The sequence below is a fragment of the Tachypleus tridentatus genome, chromosome 11 (genome assembly GCF_004210375.1).
Source record: "Tachypleus tridentatus isolate NWPU-2018 chromosome 11, ASM421037v1, whole genome shotgun sequence".
Lineage (NCBI taxonomy): Eukaryota > Metazoa > Arthropoda > Merostomata > Xiphosura > Limulidae > Tachypleus > Tachypleus tridentatus.
The window spans coordinates 45619252-45631410 of NC_134835.1; the positions used below are offsets into that span (position 1 = coordinate 45619252).

The window sequence follows — 12159 nt, forward strand, 5'->3', positions numbered from 1 at the left end:
ACCATAAATTATTTTTTATAAATTCCAATAATTTTCCAAGGTACTTGAGCTCTTGTTTGTAATATTATTTCTCAATAATTAGTGTATATCTTTTGTAAATGATTGCAATTTATGTGTTGTAAATTGTATGTTGACAAGAGTTATAAAAAGTTCAATTTGTCATTATGTAGTTGCTTATGCTACAAGTTTTTGCATAATAATTTGTTAGTCGTTGCTTTATATACATGTGTAAAATAAATGAAATGTTCACTGTACCCACAAATGTGAAATACTAAGTTACACGAAGTTGTCTTTTGTGGCATTTTGTCACTTCAGTGTCACTGTGAAAACGTGTCTTACATACATTAGATGTTAAGCCAGGATTACAAAGTTTAATTTTGCATATAAAATAACTATGGGAGATGATTATTCCATATCTTTCAAACTCAAATAATTGTAATTGATCTTGTGCACAGGAAAATGTTTTTTTGTTGGGTAAAACATGGCCATCAGTCATATAAAATTGATTTGCAAAACCTCTTGAAAGTAGACAGAAAGAGAAGGAGCTTCTCTGATGGGTTTCACAGTTGTATTGATATTTTAGCAACTTAAAGTGTGAGGTTCAAATTTTAGCTTCCTACTCATTTATATATAGTTTGTGTTTCTTAGTGGTTGTAAATTGCATCAACCTCTTTTAGAAGTCAGGAAATTCTGAAGTAAAAGGTTTGGAGTTCAAAGAAGTCGTATAGCACAGATTAATGAAAACTGAGAATTCTTAAATATATCTTGATTTTCTAACTTTATTAAATGCATAGTAAAACATTCAGTATTTTTTATTCTTGCTAATCATTACACTTACTTCAGCCTTTAATACAAATATTTACTACTGAGGCTGGGTATGTACCAATCCTTTAATCAGGATTGTAGTTTTATCAAATAATTTTTGTTTCTTTCATTTGTGTGCTTGTCTTGAATATCCTGCTCATATTTTTTATCATTTCAGCAACTCAGAAAGATTAAGAGAGCAGAAAAGAAGGGTACTGAGGTAAGAGATAATATTTTCTTTTAATAATTCTACTGTCATATTGTAATTGATTGCTAAGATATTTAAATATAGTAGTTTGAAAACAGTTTGCTGAAAAAAATAAGACCAGAACTGTACCATTTGTTAAAATGAAAGTATAAAATATTTTTTGTTAATATGGCCACAGAATATGGCTCCTTTATGAAGTATTTATTAAAATACACAAAAGCAAAATATGGGAACTGCATACTAACAACTACTGTTAACCTTTGCAGTCAGGACTTGCTGTTAACCAAATGAAACAGATAAATTATCACAAGCTTACCTGAGTAAAACATATTGTAGTCATATAAGTTTATTCAGTTTGATGTGGTAAGAGATTCACTGTACATGCAGGTCTATAAATAAAAAATACTAAGTGGCCTAAAATTTGTAAAATGTTGTTGTGAAGTTTTGAAAAGTAAAAATACATTTTTATTAAAACAAAAAAGAAAATTTGAAATAACATTATCAAAGAAAACTGTTGGAGTATGTGATTTTCCAAATAAATGGACATGTAAACATTGCATTAATCTCCAAAGTGATTATATAAATCATACACGTTTTGCAGTCTGTGATGGATGAGAAGTTCTCCTTGCTGTTCCAGTCAGAATTTAAGGTTGGCGGTGAAGAGCTTGTGTTCAGAGTATGGGTAAGTTTGTTACTAGTTTTGTAAGTATTATGTAATGTCTTAAAACATAAAATATAACAATATTGTTTTTTCAGAGATGCAGTTTTTATCACCACAAGTTGTACAGTTGAATGGTTTTGTTTAAGTATTTATGTTATTGAAAATTTTAATTCCATAAAATTAAAGAAGGTAAATGAATAATTACTTGAAATAATTTGTATACAATAATTACTTCTGTGTTTGTGTTTTAGCTCACTTCAGATAATTGTATTGCTTTTATTCAGTCTAGTTTGTTTGAAATTTTTGAATTAAATAACTGTCAAAATTTTTGGCAGTTGGATATTTATTTGAAATTAATTAATATGTTTGACTTTAAAAAAAATTGAATTTGATATACTTCTTGATTCATCTATATAAAGGTTATATCAGTTTCATTGCATTTATGCCCAGCATTTTTATATTGTTAAACAAGTTTTCTTGTTGTTTTTTTTCAGACATTATCCCTCCCCGTTGTTGTTATTGTCCATGGTAATCAGGAACCCCATGCTTGGGCAACAGTGACTTGGGACAATGCTTTTGCAGAACCTGTAAGTTAGTTATTTCTTTTTAGTGTATACAAAATTATGATATTTTATTTTTAAAAAATGCATATATAAAAATTATTGTCACAAATAAAGAAACTTAAAATTAAAACTTCAATATACATTTAGTTTATGAAGAGAAATAATACCTAGAAAAAAAAAAGGTATTGTAAAGGATAAGAAGTCTTAATTATTTTTTGATAGATTGTTTAGGCAGAGTATTCATGATGAAACTTTGTACAATGGACAGCAACTGCCTGTGGAGATATAAGTGTAGAGGACGACATTTCGAAAGTCTTTCACATTTCATCTTCAGGCAGAAGAGTTTCAAAACGTCATCCTCTACACTTGTGTCTCCACAACAGGCAGTGTGCTGTCCATTCTACAAAGTTTCATGAAAAACTCTTGATGTTTCGTTTCAGAAGGATATTTAACTCTCTTGCTATGGGCTCAGTTAATTCAACCTAAAGCTTATTCGCAAATTTATCCTTAGAGCTTCCAGACTATAATTTTTAATGTTTTATGTATCTTCACAAAATTTTTAAAGCCTTCAGTTAAAACTACAAGTTTTTATAGAAAAAAAGTCAAAATTATTTGTGAAGTATTTTTACTAAAAATTTCTCAGTGAGTACATTGATTCAGAGTGCTGACTGTTGAGAATGCAAAGTGATTTTCATGTTGAGATTAAAAGTATTTTCTTCATCTGAAAATTGTCAAATTTTCATTTGCATTGTCTCTGATACTTACCAAAATTTAAATATTTTTTTTGTTTCAGTAAAACTTTTATTTGTTATTTTCTCTGTCCTAACTCTGTACATGGTTAATCAATCAGACTAACCTCATAACCACCATAAAACAGATACTCAATAAATTTAAATTACCCTTTTTATATTTCTAGAATGACACCAGTTTTTAACAGGAAACTAGACTTGTTTATTTTAAATAGTTTAACCTTATGTCAGTGTTGCCATTTTTAAACCCTTTCTGTACGTGTTTACTGAGTTACATTAAAAATTTGATTAACTCACTTTAATATATATGTATTTTAATAAAATTACTGCTATCAAGTACAGTGGTACCTCGGTTCTTGAACGACTCCCTTCTCAAACAATTCGGTTTTCGAACATACTATTTGAGAAAAAAGTGTCTCGGTTGTCGAACATAAACTCAGTTCCCGAACCAAGCTGTCGTGGCCCGAACCCCTGAAATAACCCGACTGATGACCCGAATGAGCCTTTGACCATTTTTGGCCCATGCCAAGCTTGCCCAAAACATTTTACCTGCACCTGTTGCTCAGTTCACATCCCCACTAAAACCTGCTGTGAACGTTCTGTTTTTCTTTTTTTGTTGTTGTTGTTGTTTTTCTAAATATTCTGATTAAATAAGCCACCATGTGGTCAAAGAAGGATAATGAAAGCAGCAAACCAAAATGAAAAGCTGTTAGAGCCACAATAGAGGTAAAAAAAAAATCATAGCGAAGTATGAGAGTGGTTTTCGCATGTCTGACTGTGCTACACAGTTTGGTGTGGCGAAGTCTACAGTTTGCACCATACTTAAAAATAAAGAGGTCATCAAAGGAGCTGATGTTGCAAAAGCAGTGACAGTGCTTACGGAACAAAGATCACAAACAATGAAAGAGGTAGAAAAACTGTTGTTGATTTGGGTAAATGAAAAACAGTTAGCTGGTGACAGCATTTCTGAGACCATCATTTGTGAGAAAGTAAAGCAGTTGCATGCTGACCTTCTGAAAAACACCCCTGGAATGAGTGCTGATACAAATGATGCCTTTAAGGCTAGTAGGGGTTGGTTTGAAAAATTTAGGAAGAGAAGTGGCATACAAAGTGGAGAGACATGGGGAGGGTGCCAGTTCTAACAAAGATGCTGCTGATAAATTTGTTAGGGTATTTAAGGACTATGTAGAAGCTGAGGGTTTTATTCCCCAATAAGTGTTAAACTGTGATGAGACAGGCCTCTTTTGGAAGAAAATGCCAAAGAGGACTTACATCACCAAGGAGGAAAAGTCATTGCTAGGACACTAGGCAATGAAGGACAGGCTAACTCTATTGTTATGTAGTAACAATACAGTAACAAAGCAAGTTGGCACTTAAAACTTAAGTCTTTGCTTGTGTACCAATCTGAGAACCTGAGTGTTTTTAAGAAAAATAATGTCCTGAAAAGTAAACTAAATGTCATGTGGAGGGCTAACAGTAAAGCATGGGTAACCAGGCAGTTTTTTATGGAGTGGGTCCATGAAGTGTTTGCCCCAAGTATAAAGAATTACCTCACGGAAAAACAGTTGCCACTCAAGGCCTTTCTTGTGATGGACAATTAACCTGCTCACCCACTGGACTTGGAGGATGGGTTGGTGGAGGAGTACAGTTTCATTACGGTGAAGCTCTTGCCCCCTAACACGACTTCTCTCATTCAGCCCATGGACCAGCAGGTCATATCGAACTTTAAGAAACTCTACACCAAAGCACTGTTTCAAAGGTGCTTTTAAGTGACCTCCAACACAGAGTTAACCCTCAGAGTTCTGGAAAAATCACTTTAATATCCTCCATTGCTTGAGGATCTTAGACAAAGCCTGGAGGAAAGTGTCTTTGAGGACCAAGAACTCAGCCTGGAAGAAATTGTGACCAGACTCAGTTGCAGATAGAGACTTTGAAGGCTTTGAGGCTGAGCCTGTTGGCAAGGATATTGTCTTACAAGGCAAGTGTATGGGCTTGAATGTGAGTGGTGATGATGTAGAGGAGTTGGTGGAAGACCACAACACTGAGCTCACCATGGAAGAACTCCAAGACCTTCAGAAAGAGCAGCAACAGAAGACAACTGAGGAAGTATCTTCAGATGAGGAGGAGGGAAGGGAGGATGTTCCTAGATCACTGGTCAAAGAAATATGTGGAAAACGGGAAAGTCACAAAGTTTTATGGAAAAGTTTCACCCTGACAAAGCTGTAGCAAACTGCAGCATAAACTTTTTCATGACAATGCCATCTCTTACTTCAGAAACATTTTAAAATGCAGGCAGAAACAAACCTCATTAGACAAGTTTTTAGTGAGAAATAGGTCCAATGAGTCTCAAGCAGGGGTGTAGCAGTGCAAAGAAACAAAAAAGAGAAAGAACCCCAGAAGGAAAGTTACCTGACATTTTTATGGAAGGTAACTTCCCTTCCAAACAATAATAACCCTCCTACTCTCCACATTCCTCACCATCTTTCACTTATGCCATCAGCTCTCCTCAGCACAGGTAAAGTGCAGTTAAATTTTCATTTATTGTTTTTTTATTGAGTTTATAGTTTTTGTGGTTGACTTTATACATGTAAGTATTATTATACAGGTATAAATAAGCAATATTTTTACTTAAAATGCTTCATAATGCATACTTTTTGGAGGTCTGCAATGGATTAATTTAATTTGCAGTATTTCTTGTGGGAAAAATTGATTCGGTTTTTGAACAACCTTCTAGAACGGATTACGTTTGAGAACCAAGGTACCACTGTATATTATAACTTATTTGTATGTTTGTTTTAAAGGAAACGATTGAAAACAGCAATTAAAACTGCAGGATTTGCTGTCATGTGATCTGCTTGCAATTACAAGTTTAAACTTTATGAGCTATTATATATATGATATCATGAGAATAGAATAAAGATTTTCAATATACAAGGTCAAATTGAAGTTGCACCTGTCTTTCATTAGCATCTGGAAGATTCCAAGAATTTTTCAAATGAAGTTTTTACATTCTTATTTCTAAACTTAAAGTCAGCCATGCACACTGGCAAAGTTAAAACTGTGTTGCTAAGAGACAGTTTGAAGTTCAATGGCATGCTTACTACCAATAAAAAGAGTAGATTCCACACTATTTAGATATAGCCTAAAGACATTTCTGCCAGTGAATGGATTTTATGATTGTATACATTTAACTCAATGTAGCTTGACTTGTGAAAATGTGCAAGAAAGATGGTATCATGTACAAGTGTTAGTGAAAGAGTGTAGTCAGTCTTTGTCCTATTACAACCACAGGGTCACTTTGGCAGGAACAGGTTGGCATACTTGAATCAAGAATAAAAGAGATAATTGGAAAGGAAAATTAAACTGTAAGTGAAAGGAGAAAAATGTGATATTATGCATGTAAGAAAAAAATTACGAAACAACCTATAAACATTTAAAATTTTCATATTACTGTTTCTTAAATGTAATAATTTCATTGCACTGTACATTGATGATAGTAGCTAGAATTAAAGATGTAATTGAGAAGATGGAAAACAAAATATAAACATTTGCTTTAAAGAACATTAGATATTCATTTATGAGATTCTAGAGATTATGCAAATGAAATTTGGAAACTATAAGATAATAAGTAGCATATTTATACTCAATGAAAATTGCATTGCCTGTGAACTGTTCAAAGCCCATATAACTAATATTAAACAATGATCATTTTATTATATATTAAGAATCAAAATTGTGTTATTTTACTAAAATTACATAATCTTAGGTTTATGCAAGACAAATTTAAAACGTTTTCATCAACTCGTTTCATTTTTATAAAGAACTTTTACAAGAGTTAAAGTTAGTTGCAGTATACATCTGTTTGTACTTAAATTTTATTATTTTATTGCCCCTTGAACCTTGTCTGATTAACATTTTCACTGCACAAGTCGTAAATTACTTGATGAACATGTAGCTCACATTGCCCATAAAATTATGTAATACCCAAACTTCTCACAAGCATATTTTGTGAATATTTTTTATTGTTATTATTCCTTATCTTTATAATAAGTTTATAATTTCTAAATTTTACTTAGTTTTATTATAATAAATAAGGAAGGAATGCATGTGAAAAACAAGAAATATAATACATAACTGGGTCTTCTTTTTTTTTCCTTTTTGCTGTTAACTATTGATGAAACTTGGCCCTCTTTTCTTTTCTCTCTTTCTCTCTCTTTTACCATACTTTAATGGCACTGCTATACAATAAAAACAAATTTAATTAATCCTATGATGCCTAAAACCATTTCAAAATTTCTTTCTACCCATGTTGCACACTGGTGGGAAAGTGATAACTCTGGATTTATAATACCAAAATCAGTATTTTGATTCCCCTTGATGGACACAGCAGAGAGCTTCATGTGGCTTTGCTATAAGGAAACATGCACACAGTGCTCGGGTTACTGTGCTGCCTTAAAAATTTACTTTAGTCACTTTAATAACAATATATTTGAATGAAATTATTATTAAGCATGTTATAATTCAAAGTTTTATATTATCTCAGTTATTCTTTTATTTCAAATGAAATCTCTAAAATAATTTATAACTGTGCTTTTTTGTAATTTAATGTGCTCATAGTTACAAACATTACCATTAAAGAGCTGGTATAGAATAAGAAACTGTGTAATGTAGATATTCTCTCCAAGACATTCAAAGTACAGTGTATGCAGTTTGTGTACAAGTAAGGTAAGACCATTCCAATAAATTGTCCTGGAGATAAAGGTTTTAAATATTTCCTTGGTTCAACATATGCCATACCCACTTGCAAAGTAGAAACTGTGTTGCTAAACGAAGTTTTAAGTTGAAATTACATACTTATAGTCAATAAAAATAATCTGTTGCATGCTGTGTTTTCTAATACGATTAGAAAAGTTAACTGATGTTTCTGTTTTGCAGAGGAAGTTAAAAAAAGTTAGTCCATTGTTGAGAATGGCATCTCTAGCATTAAAAACAAACAATTGTAAAATGGTAAAGATTTGAAATTATGCATATGTCTCAAAGAAGATATTTTCAAATCTTTACCATTTTACAAATGTTTGTTTTATTTTCCTTTCTAATTCTATCTTTTATTAATTATGTTGACACTCTTGAACAAGTCCCCATGGGTAATGTAACATTCTGATTGGCAGAGAGTCTGCTTTAACTGTATAATTAGCAGCTTTGTGCACTGTTCTTGTTATATTTTATTTCAAAACCAAAACTAGCAGATGTAATTGTTTCAAATTTGACAAGATCTTTCCTAAGAGCATGTAGTTTCAATAAAACATTAAATTTGATTTTTCTACTGTTATAATAAAAATTCATTATTTATTGTAGTTAGATGCACTTGGACTCTGAACAGTTCACCTGCAAGGTAATTTATGTTAAGTATAAAAATAGCATTTATATTTTATTTTCCATTTTCTATACCATGTCACTAACTCTAGCTATTATTACAATGAACAGTGCACAAAGCTGCTAATTATACAGTTAAATAATGCACCTAAAAATACAGAATAACTCATGAAAAAAAAACCAGACAATATCCTATAACAATGTTTTGGTTTTCTAACTGTGCAAGAAGAGCCATTAAAATCTCAGTTAAGCTAATTGATGTGTTTCCTGTGGGAATACAGTTTGAAATAGAAGTAAAATAGATAACTCTTTATATAGAAAACAGTGTAATGCAATATATCAAAACCTAGTTTATCTGTTTCATATAAATAATATAGTATTAATGTCAAAGAACTATTGGCAATTTTTGAAAGAGGATGTGACAGGTGAGTGTGGCAAGAGTGATCTGATTTTCTGTTTTGTATTTCTCTAACCAAATAAGATTGAAGGCTATAAAAATTATGCTTTGCCTGTGCAATAATAATATAATGAGTAATTTGTTTCATTCAGTACTTCTCTGAAGGGTAATAAATAAATAAGAGAAGAAAGGATACCTAGAGAGCAAATGTCACAATTCTCATGTTATAATAAGATTGAGGACTTTTAAAAATATTTCCTTATAAAATTAAGAAACTAAAACATATATTAAAATTTGATTTATTAAGTCCATGTTTATACCAGGTTTATTTGTGTGCCATGATAATTGAAGTAGTTTAATAATATTTGAATGTAACTCTAAAAGGTTGTGACATTCATTTTGACCTGCCCATAGCAAGAGGGTTAATAAGCATAGTACAATTAATGTTTTTAAAAAAGATGCTTTTTTTTGTAGATTTAAACACAAAATGTTTTGAAACTGGTAACAGCTCTTCAGTGTTTAATAGATACGAAAACAAATATAACATAATGATCTTCCTTATCAGAGAAAACTTACTAAAACTTCATCTTACTAAAATGTGAACCAGTTTGTTTTATTTTTCTAATTACTATTCTGCTTAAGCTCAAGATTCATTTTTTGCTTGTTTAAATAATTATATATATATATATATATATATTGACTTCATTTATTAAACAGTGTAGAGGAGTTAATCTCATAAATTATAATCGTGATCTCATTGAATTTAATGTGTTTTTTTTATTTGGTATAATTGAATGTATATTCCTGTTCCAGTCTCTCTGTTTGTTAAACTAAAAAATCTTAACTGTGATTCTCTGATTCATGTAAGTATGTACATAACCCCTGCTCTGATAATTCCATCTGTGTAAAACTGTTTGTTGTTGACTTCTTTATTGGTGTGTGTATGTATGTGTATTTTTAGACATAACATGTTTGATTATAAACCAGATAATTATATTTTTCAAAATGGTATAAATTTCATAATAAACCACTTTACCTCTCCTGTATTTCTTGGTATGCATTTTTGGCATATTGTTCATTGGTTTTATAATGCATGTTCAAATGTCTTTTTGTGTATATATATACACCATATAATCCCAAAACTTTCTGTTTTATTGAATGATGCTCTTTATTTGCATGTCTTGCTCTATAAAATTTAAGTATGTATGTTATGAGTGAATATGCAATGAAATATTTAAGCTTAGAAAATAAAAAATATTTTTATATCTAAGAAATTTCTTAAATTCAGTTTATCTACAAATGTTATTTTATCTTTAATAGTTAACTATGTATAGCAATCCACATTGGAATTTAAAAAAAAATCTGCCTCAAGTTGTCACATTGGAAGTCCTTTTGTTTTTACTGTTCCATTCCAGTACCAGCCACAAGTCTGAAATCTCATTTGTATTGTGCTAAGTACTAATTTCTAAGATGTATGATATGCAAGTTAACAAAACAAGATATTTTTGGTGACTGTAAGGAAACATAATATTTGAAAGTATAAATTCAAACTTTTTTTTTAAACAAGAAATATCTGCAGTTAAATGTGACTGTTGTAATTTTATGAGTAAATATTCAGTCTGCTTGAAATTCTATTTTACATATATGTGAGCAAGCTAGGAACGTATTCCATTTGTAGTGGCATTTATAATCTCTCAAAAGTAACTTCAGAATATTATCGACAAAAGCAGTATACATTTAACATCAAAGCAACAATAAGATATTTCTTCTGTTCTTGCATATTTAAGAAGAAAAGTGTAGAATTAATTAATGCTGGTCCTGCTTCCTGTATGCTCTGCAGATTATGGAAATTAAAACAGTCTTTCATGTTATTAAGTAATGAGTTAGCTAACTAAGTCCATTTTGTAACAACATATTTGAAAAGATAAGTTTTCCAATTATATCAGGTCATCCGTCAAGTAATGTCCAATTTTATGTTCTGAAAAAGAGAAAGCATTTCAAATGCTTTTAATGTTATTTAATGAATAATCTGTTCCATTATTATCAATTACTTTCTGCCAACAATTCACAATCTTCTGAATGCCACTTCTATCAAATTCTTGGGGTTTGAAGAAGAAAAAGAATGTAGAGAGGGTAGTTTTGACATCTTCACATGTTCCAAGCTCTTTTCCATCAAGATAGTTGAGCAAACTTTGGAATAGATGATAATGAAATGGGGGTGAGGTTTGTAGAATAGGGAGCATGTGGAAGTTTTTCCCAGTCAAGTTCTTCAGTCTTTACAGATGTGATCCTTGCTGTATGGGGCTGTGCATTATTCTGGTGTAACACAACACCTTTACAATTGATCAAAGCAGGATTCTTTCCTTTCATTGCAACATTCAAGCACTCTAACTGTTTTCAGTAGAAGTCTGATGTAATCCTTACATTGAGTAGCAACAACTCATAGTGGATCCCACCAACAATATCCCACCAAATGCTTAACAAGACTTTTCTAAAGTGAATGTTCCTTTTGGGCTGTGCTCTAGCCAGTTTACCTGCACTAAGCCATTGTTTGTGGCACTTAACATTTTTATAAAATATCCATTTTTCATCTTCTGTCACTAACCTATCCAAAAACATGAGAGTAATGTTCATGAGAGTTGAGGGAAGTGCAGATGTACACTTTTGCTCTGAAGTTAGCTTCTGTCAAATCATGGGGACCCATTTTCTAAGCTCTGACACCTTTTCAAGCTGTTGCAGGTGACAGTGAACTATTGAATAGGTTGAATTAAGTTTCTGTGCTAGTTTTTCAATTGTTACAGCACAATCTTCATCAAGTGCAACCAGCAGCAAGTCATCTTTAAACTGAACAGGATTATCTGAACATCACTTTAGTTGTAGTAACCTGACCTGAACTTCTGAAACCACCCTTGACATTTTCTTTTGTTGAGAGACTCTGCATCATAAACACTTTGAATGTTTTATGTAGTTTCTGCTGCACTGTTGCCTTTTTTAAACTCATAAAGAATTATATGCCTAATGTACTCCTCAGACACATTCATCTTCATAAGGATTTATTTGATTAATGATCTGAAAAAGTGGAGTTAGTTTAGTTTTTTAATTTGTCTGAACATTTTTATACATGTCTTATTACATATTTTAGTCATTAAAACCTTTTACAAAGACAGAAATGATGATGAATTTCTGTTTTAAATTTTCAGACATTACTTATGGGACGACCTGATATAAATGGGAAGACAAATAAAGTGATGTAAAATTCTATATTAAAAGTAAAAATTTTGTATCAGAAGCATGGCATACATTTTGATTGTATGGCATTCTTTTAGCCTTTTGGTCAACCTTTTTTAATTAAACTTGCTGGCTTATGTATGGTTTTACTCTGTCAACTGGAGAAACTCCCAATA

The 12159-nt window shown here is 31.3% G+C and overlaps 1 protein-coding gene across 4 annotated transcripts in view; it reads left to right on the top strand.

Moving 5' to 3' along the window:
* Positions 1–12159, top strand: part of LOC143232079 (signal transducer and activator of transcription 5A-like) — an 87275-nt gene that overhangs the window by 49272 nt on the left and 25844 nt on the right. For all 4 annotated transcript variants that reach the window (XM_076467138.1, XM_076467139.1, XM_076467140.1 and 1 more), the window contains exons 13-15: positions 983–1024; positions 1614–1694; positions 2168–2260. In XM_076467138.1, the coding sequence (XP_076323253.1) occupies positions 983–1024; positions 1614–1694; positions 2168–2260 (216 nt within the window). The remainder of the gene's footprint in view (positions 1–982; positions 1025–1613; positions 1695–2167; positions 2261–12159) is intronic.